Below are 18281 nucleotides of genomic sequence, written 5' to 3' on the forward strand. Positions count from 1 at the left end.
GATTAGTTAGAATATTTTGAAAATTTGAGGGGGAAGACGCAAAAGTGGGGCAACAGTAAAAACACTAAATTTTTTATAGGTTATTCTATAGCTTTTTAAAAAAATTGAAGGGATAAAATTGAAATGAATGTAGTTGGTCGCGATATAATGATTGCAGTTGTAGTAAGACACATATTTTGTAGATGTAGTGCTCTAAATATCGTGAAAATTCATATGAAAATATGGAGAACCATGCAAAAAAATCAGAATGGAAAATTAGAATAACACCACCAATACTTTGTACTAACTTGAGTTGTGCAGTAAAATGTACCCGTGTTCAACTATTCCACATCGATGCAGCACAAACTAGATCATAGTAGCATAAAATACACTTTTAAGGATGTGTTTGATAAAAGTGAAATCTAAAATCTAAAATATGAAATTTAAATTTATTAAATTATTGAATTGTTAAGTGCTAAATTTGATACATTTGAGTATATATCACTTTAAGTTATAAGTGACTAGTTTATCACTTAATTTTGGGACCAAGTTTTGCTAGAAAATTCAATGTCATTTAATTAATTTAGATGTCCAATTTTTTATTATCAAATGCGTCTAACTATATTAAGATCTAAATCTATTAAGTTTAAATACTGAATGGAATTATCAAACAGGGCCTAAGTCTAAGAATTAATTGCTAAAAAAATCCAATTACATATTAGACTAGTGAGTTGATAGAAATTGAAGTAGCTTCACTATTTCATGATTGATTTCCTGAGAAAAATGTTACCGTTAATGTTAAGACATTTTAAACAAGTAATATAATATTTGGATTAAAAATATAAATTGAAATTTTAAATATAAAACCTTTTTTAAGTGCCATTATACTAATTATTTCCAACTTATTAAATTGATAAGCATCAACAAAATTTAAATGGTTGTTGAAATAGTTATTGTAGGTACCATAATCATCTAGCTCTCGAACTCGTGCACTAGAATTACTACTAGACATTTAACCTTAAAAAAAGCAGCTACTAAATAAAATCTCTTTGCATAAATGGCAAAAGTTGTATGAAAGCTATGGCAAAAAGATTATGATTTCTAACTAAGACCAAATGGATTTTCTGTATTTCTGTGTGTGATAAATTCCCTGAGGCGTGGGGTATAAGTCCTATAAGAATTACATATTGATGGTTAAAAATTAAATAATATCTTAGAATGCAACATAAATTTTGTACATTTAGAGAGAATTTGAAATTTTTTATGGGTTAAAGTTAAAAGATATCTAACATTATTATAAAATAGATAAAAATGTATTAAGCAAATAATCTGATTTAGTCAAATAAAATTAATAAAACAAAACTCAGTAAGTACAAGAGTGAACTGGCGCTGTCACCGCCTCATCCCTCATCTTCTTTGTCTTCTGAAATAACTGTTGGGCGTCGCAATTGAAGCTTTGGCAGCTGAAGTAATTTTTGTGTTCTCAATCAAAGGCCACTCTATTATTGAACCATGAAACAAATGTCTCCTTGTGTTTCTTGAGGAAATCCCACATTTAAATTGAGATGCCTTCTTATGGTTTGGTTTGGTTTGCAGGACCTTTATTTTGACCATCAAATCTTTGTGAAAATAAATGCTTGGCTATTTGAAGATAGTTTTGGAGGATTTTTTTTTCAATTTTTTTTTTTGGATTTCACAAATAAGAGTGAACCCTTGTACATATTTTTAATTGCGAAGAGGCTTCGAGCTGGCTCTATTTGCTTCATTGCAAAACCTTGCCAAAGAATACAAGAGCTTCAATACGTTCAAATTTGAATGTTGCTACAGTTTTGGCTAATATTTGCATTTACAGAAAGGTAGCAATTACAAAACCAGGAAACTGACCAGAATTGATGTAAAAAAACTGGAAATTCATGTTACTCCCAGCAAGCAATTCCTAATTGTCTATGAGAAAATGAAAGATCCAGTATGTTAGGAGTAATGCAGGTTCATGTGTACTTGCTGCCTTTAAAACAAAAGGCAGTTCTGCTCTAGCATCAAGAATAGTAAAATTTAGAAGTTTTCCTTGAATTTATTGTCTATCGTGCATTCTGGAATTAGCCAAGAAATCATGATGAAAAAAACCGATTACACAATTGAACTGGCCCTCAATTAAATTTTTGAATTTGTCTTCTTGACTCTATTGAGCAATCATGACAATTTAGAACGATTTTCTAGTACATTTCAACTGCACTTCATCTTAGACCTCCAAAATAAAGAAAAACTGCACCAAGTTAGTAAAGAAATCTCTGAGCAGAGTTATACACAGAATTACATTTGCAATGCACAGTAGAAAATGGAGCAAAAGGCACCTTAATTATCTAAGGGATTGATTCTCAGTCTTGACCACAAAATCTCCTCTAGGGCATATAATTTACTGTGAATTGAACGGATCCGGGTCTCACAAGTTTCATTTTATTCCATTTCAGGGTAAATGATCATTTTAAAAAGTTTTTTAATATCCTACTTATAACTCATTTACACCTTATTTCAACTTATTTACATTTAGGGACAAACTTATTTGAAACGAAACTTGTGAGGTGCTATTTACGAATTGAACTACTTACAGATCCCAATCCAAGCCTCACTCTCTAGATATCAAAAAAACCTAAATTCGTAAGACTAGGATGGAGCATATATAATTAAAGTTCTAGAAGGCTAAGAAAACCTGATGAAAATACCATGTAACATAGCTAATTTTCATTTCCTTCGTTTTAGTTTGATGGAATAGAGTAGAATGGACGAGTCAAGTCCCACATCGGCTAGCTCAACTATAATGTCCCGTTAGAAATGCTTTATAAGGGCCCCCACCACGCCTTGCAAAAGCCACGCAGCTACGCAGTGGGCACAGAGCGAACTATTCTTTCGCCTTTTACTAAAGAATACCGTGTGCTCGCTGCAAAAAGTAGCATACGCCAATTTTGGGAGAGGTCCAACCAGTTTGGTTGGGCTTCTACATATCTTAGTCAAATCTTTGTTATTTTTTTGGCGAAAGAAACTAAATGAATTTCATATTTTGGGGCTTCTGAGCCCATTTGCAATATGTACGTGTAAAAGAATAATTTTTTTTTTAATTTTTAGAAAAACGTTCAAAAATTTTTTTTAGTAATTTGTTGACACGGATTTTGTTCTGTAATACTCTCCAATGTAAATCTGCTGACACGATTTTTACTCTATAATACCCTCAACATAAACTCTCGCATCTAGACCTGCTAAAGAAAATAAAAATTTAGCCAATCTAGGATCTCAAATGGAAAATTAAAAATCTATAAATCTAGGATCTTGAATTAGTTAAGTGCAAGGCAAGTGAACCACTAAAAATGAATATTTTGATACATCATCTTCAAGATTTTGTTCTTTCAGTAATTGGAACTCTCACTTTCACAAAATAAAATCAATATAAGACTTTTAATGAGAAATTAGAAAATACTAATGGATATGAGGAACAAAATTAGACACAATCCTAAAGATAATGAACCAAAACCATTATTTCTAATGGTGCACATGCCGATGTTGCATACGTGACTAATTCGTTAAAATTTTTTATTTTCCATTAGAGGTCCTAAATTGGCCTTCTTTTGTAAAAACAAGGGATTAAAATGGTCATTATGATAGATAAGGGCCTAATTTGACCAAAACTCAAAAGATGAAGGACCAAAATGGCCATTTTTCCTTTTTTCAACCCAAAAAATTTTAGTTAATCTTTTTTTTTATGGATGCTTTTCCAGAAATAGTTTTATTCAATATAAAGATCAATTTTGAATTTTTTTGCATCTTCTTTTGGCATAGACTTTTCATCATTGGGAATACAACAACAAACAAAATATATATTATGCACTGTTTAGATGGTTGTTTTTTGGAGTTTTTTTTATGGAAATTACTATAGCAAATAATCTGTCTCATGTGACATGACAAAGTTGATTGAAAAACATGTTTAATATTTTTTTCACAACATGTTTGTAAAAACTAGTATAAAACTCGTTAGTTACTCAACGTTTTGTTGCCTGAATTTATGTAGTAGACGGTTGCCCCAATTGGTTGGTTTCCTTCTCAGCAAACCACCTCTTTTTCTTCTCTCTTTTTTTTTCCTTTGTTTTTTTTTTTTTGGTTCGGAAGGAAAACCACTAATCCCTTCGCCAACATTCCGCTGCCAAACATGTTATCTGTATGAAATACTTTACATTCTTTAGCGCAAAAGTAAAATCTTTTCATCAGCTTTATATTGCTCTTAGAGGACCATAAATCTGCAACGGTTACTTGTATTTTTTTTTGGACATGATAGATCTACACTTATTCTATATTAGGGGAAGGAGGATTTGAAAAGACCCAAGGAAAATTCGAAAGGGACTGAACTACCAGTAGCTCAGACGGGCGACACTTCTAGAAAAGTCTGGATTTTTAGAATGTAAGCAAGGAGATTTGATTTCTTAACCTACATTTAAGTACAGATTTAAAACTCTTTTGTCGACCAACTATTTTAGAAGTAGTTGGTTGGTTACTTGTATTTGCGGTACCAAACTTTTCCCATCCTGTATTCATTTATATCAGTTTATAAATACAGATTTTATTAGTGAAATCATTCTTTTTATCCAAAGGTTATTTTTTGGAGCATTTTTATCAAAAGGTAAGTAATTCAAAATATACAAATTCATCTTTGGAATTTTTTATCAGAATCTTTAGGGCACTGTAATATGGTAACTAAATGGAGTTGTCAAACCGGTAGATACCTAGTGTAATTTTAAGGAGGCACAAAGTTCAAAAAAAAAAAAAAAAGAATACTGGACAAGGCAACAATCTTTGGGCTAAATTACTTTAAACTTCCAGGAGTACGGGACAATTCATAATGTGTAAGTAGGGATGGTAATGAGAGGATTTTTCTTCCCTCACTTTGAGTTTAATGCAGTGGTAGAGGATAGTCAGGATACCCTCGTCCCATTTCCCCGCCACACACCCTGGCCAATGATTTAATATTATCCATATAAAATATAGAATATATATATGTGATATGAAATGATTAATTTGATATTATCTTGTGATAAAATAATTTAATCTTTCTTGTTAATTTGTTGTACTTGAATGATAATGTTGTTATGGTAGTTTATTCTTTTCTCCTTTTTTTTTTGTGTAAGGCATGTTGTTTATATATACAAGAAATAATGGATTTAGATTTTAGGTAAAAAAATGTAAAGAAACAAATTTACAAGATCAAAATAAATTTTAAACTTTGTTTCGCGTTGAATTTTTTGGCTAAAATTTCAAAACAATAATTCCTAAATTCATTATTAGTGCTGTGAGTGTGTGTGTGTATATATATATATATATATATATCAAAGTCAAATAAAAAGTGAGGCACAACAGGACACCCCGAGGTGACGAGGCAGGGTGAAAGCGGGGAAAGTTGTTGGAAGACGGGGTGGGCTCCCTTCCCCAACCCTCGTTGCCATCCCTTTGCATAAGCATTTGATTAATGATGCGTAAGCAATTATTTGATAACAAATGATAAAAAAAAAAAAAAAGGACGAGAGGGATGGGTTCTAGAATCATCAGTTCTGATTTAAAAACTAATGATTTCGATTTTACTAAAAAGGTAAAACCTAAACTGATCCTTACAGCGGTTGTTACAATTATAGTTCTTGAACCTCTGGTTTTGGTCCGGATTTAGTTCTAATTTTATATCGGTTACGATTTCGATTTTTTCTGATTACGATTCCAGTTATTTTAGTTATGCTTAAACACTTGTTAAATTAATTCTAAAAAAATATGAGAATGAATATAAAAAAATTATTATATTATCATGTACAAGGAAAAAAAGAAAATGATACAAATTTTATGAAAAAATATTTCATTATTGATTAAATTAGATTGGTCTTGAATTTAGATTAGTTATGAGATATAGACTTACTAATAGAATGGAATAATGGGTTGTTAGATGAGGTTTGGACCTATGGGTATTAGAAACTGACTATTGATATTAAACTCTATAATGTCTAAATAGGTTTAGGTAGTGAATGTTTTTCTGAACAGTTTGAATAGATCTTAAACCATCGGTTTTGGTTTTGGTTCAAAATTTTAGCGAACATGAACCTTTGCTCACAGTTATGATTCAGATTCCGATTTCCAGAATCCGATTCCAGTTTCGATTCAAAAAACCTCTGGATTGGTTCCAGTTCAAACCTGAAATGTTACCATCCCTAGATCCCGGGTTCGCGACCAACATCTTACACTAAAAAAATTTGATAACAAAAAAAAATACTGTTTTATAGTTTTTCCATGGATGATTTTGAAATTGATATAACTGTTTCCGTGGCGTACTATAGAGAGAGATGTTGTAAATTCAGTCCATGGGATTCAATAATCATAACCTAAAAAGCTACTTCTCGACTTTTGTGTCAAAACAAAATGGAAACAAAATCTTGGATGCTCTGTGGGACATAGACTATTGTAAATTTATCATTTTGCTTCTTTGATTTTATTTCCTTTATATACTTCTTATTTTCAAAGTTTTGGAATGAGAGCTTGTGTGTATATGAGATGATTTTTTTTTAGCAAGATTTTTTTTGAGCTATCGGAGGGGATGTTTTTCTAACATAAGCCTTGAAATTATTCACTTTGTTTTTATTCATTTTTTCAATGTGTCATGCGTACTTTCAACTTTCCAAGTTCAAAGTTTTCAGAAATTGTACAGGTAAGTTGTACACCTAAAATTTAATACTAAGTAGCAATATTAAAAAAAGAAAAAGATCTTGCTTTCCTATACTATTAGTAGGCCTATAACCCATCTAATATGCCAACTCCCATATAAGGCCATCTTTTCTCTTTTTTTCCTTATTTCTAATATTTGAAAAAAAAACAAAAATTCACTTTTAAAACAATTATTTGTGTTTTATTTTTTTATTTTTATAAATTTAAAAGTAGGCGCAATAATTAGAAGTGGGCTAGTTGGTTTCTATCAGGAATGACAGGAAAATGGGATTAAACTTTAAAGAAAGCTATAATTTTACTTTTTTCTAATTTTTGAAGAAAACCAACAAAATATCACTTTCAAAAATTCACTTTAAAAACAATTATTAGTATTTACCTTTTTTATTTTTATAAAGTTAAAAATAGGTGCAATATTATTACTTGGTTTCCATAAAAAATGAGGGGAGGTGGGGATTAAACTTTAAAGAATTGGTCAAATTGAAGCAGCAATGACAAAGAGAATTCCTGAAGTTTTAGTGCAGAGCATGTTGAGAGCTTATGCCTTGTTTGTATTGCCATTTTTCATCTAAAATTTTTTGCACCTTTCCTGAGCTCATTTTTTAATTATTTTTCACTCACATATATTAAATCGTTACAATCTACGAAAACTCTAAAAAATAACAATCCAAATAGGTTTAGCTTGTCTCAGTGGTCTTCTTCTGTTTGCTAGAGACTTTGGCATCACTCATTTCCATTTGGAAAGAGATGCTTTAAATATCGTGCAGAAGATAAACAGTGCAGATCATGACCTGTTCTTGATCGGTGACATTATCCATTGCATCAGGTCCATGCTAGCAGAATTTGGCTTTGTTAATATGAAAAGATCAAACAATATACCTGCACATTTGTTGTCTAAAATGTCGTCGTCTCTTGAGGGAAGTAAAGTTTGTTTGGTAAACTTCCCCAAGGATGTTATCAATGCCGCTATTGCCGATCCAAGTTGAATGAAAAGCACGGCTTTTTTTTTTTAAAAAAAAAAAAGAAAGCTATACTCGCAGGCCATTCCTTCTTTGGCAAATGATAGGCCACTGGACAAACCTGCTTCTATATTTTAGGGCTTTTTATCTTTGTTTTTTTCCTTGTCGTATCTTTCTTCCTTTCTTGCTGGCAGGTGGCTTTTATCTCTCCTTTGCTACGTCACGTAAGCGGATAGCCGCTGTTGCGGGTCCTCTGAAACGGCATAATAAATGATGTGGTTGATCACACTTTGCCCGTCCTCCTTAAGGTTGGGAATATTCACACTTTATCCCCTCTGACTTTGGAAATATTCACTTCACCACCTCCAAGTTAATGAGGTTGATTTTTTGTTTAACCTCTCGTCATTTCCTTCTCCTCACAATTGTGACTATAAAATTCAAACCCTGAATCTAATAATAAAGAAGACTCTAAACATGCTTTCCTAATTACTGGACCGATTTTAGTAGTTGACTCTATCACTTCATTTGAATATTTCTCTTTCGGAATTATACATAGCCTCTCATAACTCAATGAATAAGTTTATGATCGTAATATTAATACCTTTCTAGTTTCTATATAGTATTTATTCATTAGAAGGCGCAATACAAAACAAAAAAGCCAAGCCAAAACTTTTTTTATACTTTAACTTCAATAAATAAACCCAAATTCTAAACTTTTGAATCTAACGTCAACAAATGGATCACATCAATTAGCTTAATGCTTGACAAGGTTACTTCAATGCTGTTAAATTGCCTAATTCGTCCTCTTCATCAATTGATTGAATTGTTTCATTAAGCGAAATTTCAGTGAATTTGAGGGAATTTCAGAAAATTTTCTAGTCTCTCAAAAGGATTCAAGGCTCTTTCAGAATTTTTTTTCCCCTACTTATTATTGGCTGTCTTTTTTTTCACTTCGTAATAACTTTTTTTGTTCTTTTTCTCAAGTTATACGTGCAGTATGCTTAACTTTCCTCCAACACAAGCGTCAACAAACCATGGCTATTTAAGTCTTTTCAACACATTTTTTTTGACGGTTTTAACCTTTTCAATATTTGACTACTCAAGAGGGGAGTAAAGTGAATATTTCTAAAGTTGGGGGCAATAAAGTGTGACTGGGTAATACTACTTTCTGGAGGCACAGTATGATTAACCCCAAAAAAATATAACATCAAATCAAATTTTAAAATCCCATGATAGACCTGACGTTCACGTTGTTGACTTTTTCTTTTCTTTTCTTTTTTTGATAAAAACGTTGGCGTTTTCAAGAAATAGAAATTCCCTATATCTACAGTTTCTTACTTCTTAATGCTTCCTAATTAAGTTCTAATGTGAACTCATTTATTTTGACTGGAACCCACGATTAAAAAGCATCAATTGGCAGCATTAAAAAAAGGGGAAATGATCTGACAATATGAAATTCCCGAAAATCTTGTCGTCTCCTGAAGTGGCTACCATCCTTATCTGACTAATTCTTTAGCTTTTGCAAGTAGATAATACAAAAGATATTTATACTCTCAAATGTCAAATCTTGCTTAGCATTTGATCAAGTTAACAGACAAGATACTTTTCTGTAACATCTGCAAAAATGGCTTCAATCGAAGTTCTGTTTAATCCGACATGGATCATTACAGCAGCTTTAGCTGTGGCTCTGACGGCATGTGTATTGAAGAGTATGAGAAGAGGATCAAGGGAGAAGAAAAAATACACTCCTGTTGGGGGCACCGTCTTCCACATGTTGCTCAACTTCGACAGGCTGCATCATTATCTGACTGATTTGGCTAGAAAGTACAGGACTTTCAGGATGCTCAACTTTTCCAGGTGCGAGGTGTACACTTCAGACCCTGCAAATGTTGAGTACATTCTCAAAACCAACTTTGCAAATTATGGCAGGGTGAGTACATGCTAAAACAACCATGAATTTCAAGTTTCAGGAGGCAAAAATGATGTTAGGAATTTTGTGTTCTGTATCATAAACTGTTTTGGGAAGGTTATTGAAGATAGAAGTTAAAAAGCTTAATTAGCCTAATGGTATGGCTAATACATTTTCCCTGAACAGCATAAATTGTACCTGTTAAAGAACTATAGTGGAATATCTTTTTGGAATTTGTCTAGGTCTCTGTTCTTGCAGATTGTTTCAGCACAATAGAAACAAGATTTTCAGGATTGACATCACAGAGAAGCATTAAGATGTCAGAATCTACATTGGCATCCAGGAATGCCGTATATTCTTTGAATTTGATTAACAAATTAAGTTTAGGAAGTCTAGACAGTTTCTTGGATGCCAACACATTGAAAGAAAGAAACCTTTGTGGATTGCAGTATGATATTTACAATTGGATGTATGTAGCAGTAAACATTGTGATACAAATACTAATGCAAAGAAAAAGGGGAAAAAGTGGTGAAACAGAATTCAGCATGTAGAGGACAGTCTACTGACAAATCTTTCCAATTGTAAGTATCTTATACAAGATTTTGTGTAGGGACCATACCACCACAGCGTTTTGGAGGACCTTCTTGGCGATGGGATTTTCACGGTAGATGGAGAAAAGTGGCGAAATCAGAGGAAGACGTCTAGTTACGAATTCTCTACCAAAATCTTGAGGGACTTCAGCAGTGGAGTCTTCAGAACTAATGCATCAAAACTTGCTAGGCTAGTATCAGAAGCAGTGGCATCAAATCAGACAATGGATGTCCAAGTAGGAATCTTCTTGCTTTTCCATAATAGAAATAACAGAAAGATCCTTCCAGTTACAAGGATGGAAAACTTTGTTACATGAACTCCTTTCAATAGACAATAGACTGATCTTTTATCTCATCGGCAGGATTTGTTTATGAAATCAGCCCTGGACTCAGTTTTTAAGGTTGTACTTGGAGTGGAACTCGACAGCATGTGCGGAACAAATGAAGAAGGCACACGATTTTCTCGTTGTTTTGATGAAGCAAGTGCAATCACCCTGTATCGCTATGTTGATTTACCCTGGAAATTGAAAAGATTTCTGAACCTTGGATCAGAAGCAAAATTGAGGAACAATGTCAAAGTTATTGATGAATATGTCTATAAAATCATCAGAAGCAAGACAGAACAACTGCACAAGTCGCGGGATGATTGGCTAGTGAGTTAAACCACACTTCTTCTTGACCTTAAATTAAGCATATTGAATATGTAACTATAAAATGCATTATGACAGATGAAGAAAGAAGACATTCTGTCAAGGTTTCTGGAAAATAATGAAACGGATCCGAAGTATCTAAAAGATATCATTCTTAGCTTCATAATTGCTGGGAAGGACACAACAGCTAGTACTCTTTCCTGGTTCTTTTACATGATGTGCAAGCACCCTCACATGCAAGAGAGAATTGCAGATGAGGTGGTAAAAGCAACAAATGTGAAGGGCAATCCTTTGACGGATGAATTAGCGAACAACATCACTGAAGAAGCACTTGACAAAATGCAGTATCTTCATGCAGCCTTGACCGAAACACTCAGACTGTATCCTGCTGTTCCTCTGGTGATGTAACCGATAATATGTTATTAGCTGGTATATCGTGCAGATTATTATGGGACTATCAAAGATCAGCTAAATGGTATAGTGGTATCTTTCTCTACTGCAGGATGGGAAGTTTTGCTTTTCTGATGATACATTCCCAGATGGACTCAGTATCAGGAAAGGGGACACCATCTCGTACCAGCCTTGGGCTATGGGCAGGATGAAATTCATATGGGGTGAAGATGCAGAAGATTTCCGCCCAGAGAGATGGCTCAATGAAAATGGTGTTTTTCAACAAGAAAGTCCTTTTAAGTTCCCTGCTTTCCAGGTAAAAATTTAAATTCTGTGTTTAACACAAATGTTCATAGACCTATAATAAAAGGCTCTTTTAATTTTTACATTCTTGCTACCATAATCTAAACAATGCATTTCCTTTTCTTCATTCCTTTTCTTGCACAAATAGCGGTTATTACTCCTCATATTTAGATCAAATTTCTCATCAATTTGCTAAAAGACACTTTAAAAACCCGAGCTGGTGTAAATGCAGGCAGGACCGAGGATCTGTCTTGGAAAGGAGTTTGCTTACAGGCAGATGAAAATCTTTTCAGCTGTATTGTTGGGCAGTTTCACATTCAAATTGAGTGACAAACAGAAAGTGGTCAAGTATAAGACAATGCTAACTTTGCATGTGGATGGAGGCCTCCATGTTCAAGCTTCCCCTAGATGGCGTGACATAAATCCTTAAGGTGCTCAGCCACCTTATCATTGTACACTTTGTTCTATCCTATAAACCTAGAAATCTATACTGGAACTCTTTTTTTAGTTTGAGAGGCGACTCCAAACCTTACAAGCGGAATAGGGAAAGGGTAGGGATTAAGAGTCAGAACTTGGAACCTCACGATCACCTGACTAATATCTCTACTTTATACAAAGTAGCGCTCTCCTTGTTAACTATTAAGGCACGTGTACGAGTAATGTATCATCTGGAACAATTATACTACTCTACACTGTTTTAGTACATGACAAGCAAATGAGTAAATCGTGGCATTATTAGCTAATTACAGTACTTCCATGGCTTAACATTCAAAATGTTCAAAATGTGTTGTATTAAGCAAAAGTAATGTGGTGGACTCGAAGGGGACATTGAAGTTTCGTTGCTTGCAGTTTAACAGAGAAAAGTTAAAATCTTGCGAAATAGATTAATCTCTTCATTAACATGTTTTCCTAAAAGAACTGAAAAAAGCTAGCGGATATACCCAATCATCTGCTTCTTAATCTAGGGAGTGGGTACACTATATCTTACTATACAAAAACCACAGGTTCCAGCTTTCATACTAAGTGGAAAAACGAAAGTTCTTCATGAATTTCGAGATTAGAATCTTTCAAGGATCACATTACTTTATTTCTTGCTAAAGATGATACTGCTGACGGAATAGGAGATGGATTAATATAGAGAAAAACATGGTAGGAACGGATGAACATAAGAAAAGAGAAGAGGTTAATGTGTCAGCATCAGATTTTCGTGTTGGCAGAGACGATTTATCAATTGTTCGATTAGTGTAATAAAATAATTAGTCATTACTCTTAAATTTATTAAAGTTAGTGTCGTGTCTACGTAACCAAGTCTAAGTCTTTAGAAATATCCGTATCCTAATTTTGATTTATACAAATTCGATACCTAAATATGCACCCGTGTCCGATGTCCGAACTCGAGTCCACGTAACATAGGCAGAGATATCTCAAGTAGAATGATTCCTAAACGAGAAGGACGAGCTCTAGGTTTTTCTGAAAATATTTTGCCAGCGGGTACACAGGCATCCGTTTGAATTAATAGTAGTTCATCGAGTTCCTTTTGATCAGTTTAACTCCCTCTCTCTCTAATATAGAATAGAAGAAGTTACAACATATAATTTATCGTGCTGACAAAAAAAAAAAAAGAGAGAGAGAGAAGGACGAGCTCCGGTCTAGAATTGAACAAAATTTAATTCATGGAATTGCAAAGGCTGTTTTCATCAACTAGGACAGAAACACAATATTAGTATAATGGGAGCGTGATGTTACCTTCCTAGTGCTGTCTGTGGACTTTAGATGCTCTTTATAAACAGAAACGATTGGATTCTAAATTTTTTAAACCCCAGTTAAACTCTCAAGTCATTTGCAGTGTTTTATGGGTTCAATTCAATTGCTAAAAATGTTTTGTCAACTTTTCTGGTATACTTCTTTAAAGGCTTAAATTCATATATATTACACCTTGTAATTAGATGTTAGTAGTGAATAAACTCTATGATTAACAGTCAAATGTATTTAGCTAGCGGCAAGACAATCAATCATGCCCTCATTGAAAAGTTTGTCACATAATTGCTCTTTTTGTTTCTTTTTTTTTTTTGTTTGATTATGTGTGAATTTGTCTTTTCTCCTCTTCCATTCCCATTCGAATATAAAAATATTAATGGACTTCTTTTCATGTTTAAGTCTATATTGGTTGTTTTTTTAACTTACGGAAATTACAGGATAAATTTAGTAAGAACAATAGTTTCATAAGACAATTTTTAATTTGTAATAGAAAGATGAGTGTCACATTGAATTACTACAGCACATACTCTGCCTGAACTTTGCATTGTTGCAAATACGTTAACCAACCAAAGGATATCATGGTTATTTTTGGGGTGTTTTTAGAAAAAAAAAATTAACGGAGTACTTTTATCAATTGACATAGTTGTGAGATCAAAAGAAAAAGGCAATTTCAAAACATGTTTCAAAATTTTCAAAAGCATTTTCTTCAGAGAATTAATTTCTTTTAGACCCCATTTGGGGTTACGATGCTTTTAGTAAAAAAGCACTTTTGAGTGCTAAAAGTATTTTTGATATGTTTGGTGAACGCCATTCTATAAAATTAGAAGTAAAACTTTTGGTGTTAAAAGTAATATTAGCAAAATCTCAAATTCGGTGTTTTTAGAATAGCTTTTGTATTTTAAAAAATAAAACATTAAATTTAATAATTTTATCCTATATTATGAACTAAATAAAGAGATAAATACATTTAAAAAAATTTTAAATTACACATTACCCAGTGTAATAAGTATTTATTGAACAATGTATCCAAACAATATACTTAAAAGTATTTAAATATTGGATAAGTGCTTTTTATTAAAACCCTTATTGATGAAATATTTTTCAATAAGTTATTGCAACTCCAAATGGCCCTAAGTATGAAACACAATAGGTACTCAGCACATTTTTCTCAAATTTATTTCGTAGGTGGTTGCCCAAATTGGTTTCCCTCTTGGCAAACCACCCTCTTCTACTTTGTAATTTGTTTTTCATTTTTTTTTTAAAGGAAACCATCCTAACTCATCTCTTCGCTGACAATTGGCCGCCAAACCTCTCATTTACACTAAATAATTTTCATTCTTTGTAGACAAAAAAAAGTTAATTTTTTTAATTTATATTGCTTTTAGTGGACCATGCATTCGCAATAGTCATTTGTATTTACATTACCAAATTTTTCCTATCTCAGATTCGCATGTTTGAGTTGAAATAAAGATTTATAAGTGAAATCGTTATTTAAGAAGTACAAAAACTCAAAACATGACACTTTATGCTTGGAAATTTTCCGGTATTAGAATCTTTGGAATATTGTAATACGGCAATGGTATAAAGAGCCAGGCACTTGAAGCTAAATGGAATTGTCAAAATCATGAAAAAGCATATAAAAATCTGGGTGATGGATACCTTTATATCATGCCAAGGAGACACAAAACTAAGATAAATCAAAATACCCCACAAGGGAACAGTTTTTGAGCTAAATTGCTTTGACTATTGGTTGTAAAGGACGATTTATGATGCCTAAGCAATTCTCTCTTTAGCCAACAAATGATAACAAAAAAAAATACTAATTTTTAATAGTTGGGTTAACTATATTTAACTCCTTGAAGGTTTGGCCGTATTGCATGTCATACCCTGTGGTTTGACCATATAACAAATCCCCTACAATGATCTCCATTAACTCTGACAGACGGAACTGGTGAAAAGTTCGAACTTGGCACATTAGAGAATGATCTAATAGTGAATAATTTAATAATTCTAACGTCCTTAACATTCAATGGCAAATTGATAAATGTTTCAGTATTCAAGGTGCATAATTGTAAACCACTAGAGTGGATTCAATAGTTAGAAGAGGGCTCTTAGAGTCTTCCTCGTTATCAGGTTAATTCAAATCTTGTACTTAATAGTTAGGGGTGAAAAGAGCGTGGAAAAGAGTGAGAGCATAATTGTAATAATGTCAAAACATACGAAATGATTTGTAATATTGCCTAATCTCGAGGAAGGTAAATTTACTTGATGCTTAAAATTTCCCATAGCTTATTTTGAAAATGAAATAACCATTTCCATGGTATCTATAGAAAGGCTGTGGCAATAATTTCAATCCGTGGGATTCAATAATCATAATTTGGAAAACATTTTCTTTACTTTCAAAGACAATTAATCTTTGTAATACACGAACAAAATTAAGAAAAAAACTGCAGTCAAAAAGTGCTGTAAGCTTACATCACTTATAATTCTTCACTTATATATACAAACATTTATCATACATACATATATGTGTGTGTTTGTGTTTGTGTGTGTGTGTGTATATATATATATATATATATATATATATATATATGCATGTATTAACATACTTTACTTATAATGCAAGGGGGACATGGGCTGTGATTGGAGAGAAATGCGGAGTTTTGGGCTGCATTTGCTGACCGGCAGATGGTTCACTCTGTTCGCTTCACTACTGATCATGTCTGTCAATGGTGGTGCTTATTTATTTGGTGTCTACTCCAATGACATCAAGTCCACATTAGGCTATGATCAAACGACCCTTAATTTGGTCAGTTTTTACAAGGATTTGGGAAGCAACCTCGGAATCATATCAGGACTGATCAATGAAGTTTGTCCTCCATGGGTCGTTTTGGCCATTGGCGCTGTCATGAACTTCTTTGGTTACTTCATGATCTGGCTAGCTGTCACGGGCCGTACCCCGAAGCCTCAGGTGTGGCAGCTGTGCTTGTATATATTCATCGGTGCAGATTCACAGGCATTTGCTCATACGGGCTCTTTGATCACCACCGTTAAGAACTTTCCTGAGAGTCGAGGAGTCGTTTTAGGCCTTTTGAAAGGTTTTGTTGGCCTAAGCGGCGCCATCATGACACAAATGTACCATGCCCTGAATGGAGATGATACCGAGTCCATCATACTGCTCGTCGGATGGCTTCCGGCAGCTGTTTCAGTCGTATTTCTTCCTGCAATTCGACTCATGAAGGTCGTCAAGCAGAAGAATGAGCTCAGGTTGTTCTACTCTATATTGTATATTTCACTTGGCCTTGCCAGTTTTCTGATGGTCATAATCATTATCCAAGAGAGGCTTACATTTGGTCAGAGTGAATATATTGCAAGCGCCGTTGCTGTGCTTATTCTGGTCTTTTCTCCACTTCTTGTTGTGGCAAAAGAAGAATTTAGTACCTGGAAAAGCAAGAGACTATTGTTGCCAAGTAGTGACATTTCACATCATATCCAAGTTGAACCTGCAGTAACTCAAGTTTCCCTGCAGACACCAGTGGATTCTGTGGCAAAAGCCCCAGAGGCTGATGAAGCGGCAGCAACATATTCATGGAACAAGACAATTGCTTCAATGAGAAATGTCTTCCATCCACCAGAGCTAGGGGAGGACTACACCATTTTGCAAGCAGTTTTCAGTTTGGACCTGTTAATTCTTCTTATTTCGACATCATGTGGCATCGGTGGTGCACTAACAGCAATAGATAACTTGGGTCAAATTGGCAAATCTTTAGGCTATCCAAGTAATAGCATTACCACTTTTGTATCACTGGTCAGCATCTGGAATTATCTGGGACGAGTAGCAGCCGGATTCTCCTCAGAATTCCTTCAAACAAAATACAAATTTCCGCGATCTTTGATGCTTACATTCGTACTTGCACTTGCCTGTGTTGGTCATATCCTGATTGCTTTTGCAGTTCCAAATTCTCTCTACATAGCTTCAGTGATCATTCGATTTTGTGTTGGAGCACAATGGACATTACTTTTTGCAATAGTATCAGAGATATTTGGCCTTAAATACTACTCCACATTGTTCCAATTTGGTGCATTCGGATGCCCAATTGGAGCCTATATTCTCAATGTGAAAGTAGCTGGTCATCTCTATGATAAAGAGGCAATCAAGCAAATGGTAGCTAAGGGGCTCACAAGACAATCTGGCCAGGACTTGACATGCTTTGGGGGGAAGTGTTACAGAAAATCTTTTATTATAATAGCAGCTGCAACCCTTTTTAGTTGCCTTGTCTCTTTAGTTCTGGTAGTTAGAACAAGAGAATTTTACAAAGGAGACATTTATAGAAAGTTTAGAGATGGCACAAAGATGGATTTTGCTGATGCAACTGGTAGTGAAGCATATGATGGCACCATCACTAAATCCAAGCATGAAACTGAATGTATAGATGAAAAGAAGCAAGAAGATTGCACATAGGTGAGAAAGCCCTTCAAATTTTATCTGGTCCTGATCATCAATTCCCTTATACTTCTATTATGATATAATAATTCCAAAATACATACATATATATACATATAACTCTAATAATAGTGGTACTGTAGTACTAATATTTATTTGCTTATATTAATAAGCACGGATATTCCATTGACAATATGTTGGTGGATAGCACATCATCATATATAGACTGGCTTGCATACAAACAAAAAGATACGTAGAAACTTTTAGGTTAACTTTGATTCTTTATATTTGAGAGCATATAGGAAGGGGTAGCTGTTGCTATTTATGGTTATTGTTTGGTTGTGTAAATAGCAAGATCTGACTTGAATTAATAATTGAACCTTTTCAATTTATTAATTTTTTATCTGATAAAACAAACGATAATTTTCTTGGAAAATCTTTCTCAAAGAAAAAGTTTCCCCTCTAAAAATGTTTACATCTTCCCAATTTTGACCTTTAGGAACTGGACTAATCCAATCTGAGAATGAGAGAACATTTAGCCGTTACTCTGTCTGAAAACTG

The 18281-nt window shown here is 33.6% G+C and overlaps 2 protein-coding genes and 1 pseudogene across 2 annotated transcripts; all 3 read left to right on the plus strand.

Moving 5' to 3' along the window:
* The first annotated feature begins 2850 nt into the window (after window positions 1-2850).
* LOC113767266 lies at window positions 2851-2969 on the plus strand (annotated as a pseudogene).
* A 6315-nt stretch (window positions 2970-9284) lies between these two features.
* Window positions 9285-12006, plus strand: LOC113766835 (cytochrome P450 704C1-like). Its single transcript, XM_027310996.1, has 6 exons — window positions 9285-9606; window positions 10196-10411; window positions 10538-10828; window positions 10904-11224; window positions 11328-11531; window positions 11751-12006. The coding sequence occupies exons 1-6, from the start codon at window positions 9301-9303 to the stop codon at window positions 11946-11948; spliced, it is 1536 nt and encodes a 511-aa protein (XP_027166797.1). The 5' UTR covers window positions 9285-9300; the 3' UTR covers window positions 11949-12006.
* A 3923-nt stretch (window positions 12007-15929) lies between these two features.
* LOC113766473 (protein NUCLEAR FUSION DEFECTIVE 4-like) lies at window positions 15930-17738 on the plus strand. Its single transcript, XM_027310663.1, has 2 exons — window positions 15930-16811; window positions 16875-17738. The coding sequence occupies exons 1-2, from the start codon at window positions 15930-15932 to the stop codon at window positions 17736-17738; spliced, it is 1746 nt and encodes a 581-aa protein (XP_027166464.1).
* The last annotated feature ends 543 nt before the right edge of the window (window positions 17739-18281 follow it).

This window comes from Coffea eugenioides, chromosome 3 (genome assembly GCF_003713205.1).
Source record: "Coffea eugenioides isolate CCC68of chromosome 3, Ceug_1.0, whole genome shotgun sequence".
NCBI classification, from domain to species: domain Eukaryota; kingdom Viridiplantae; phylum Streptophyta; class Magnoliopsida; order Gentianales; family Rubiaceae; genus Coffea; species Coffea eugenioides.

Coding starts and splice junctions, on each gene's coding strand:
- LOC113766835 (XM_027310996.1), top strand. CDS start 9,301: ATGGCTTCAATCGAAGTTCTGTTTAATCCGACATGGATCATTACAGCA. Junction 9,607..10,195: donor ACTTTGCAAATTATGGCAGG/GTGAGTACATGC, acceptor GATTTTGTGTAG/GGACCATACCACCACAGCGT. Junction 10,412..10,537: donor ATCAGACAATGGATGTCCAA/GTAGGAATCTTC, acceptor TCTCATCGGCAG/GATTTGTTTATGAAATCAGC.
- LOC113766473 (XM_027310663.1), top strand. CDS start 15,930: ATGCGGAGTTTTGGGCTGCATTTGCTGACCGGCAGATGGTTCACTCTG. Junction 16,812..16,874: donor AAGTTTCCCTGCAGACACCA/GTGGATTCTGTG, acceptor TCATGGAACAAG/ACAATTGCTTCAATGAGAAA.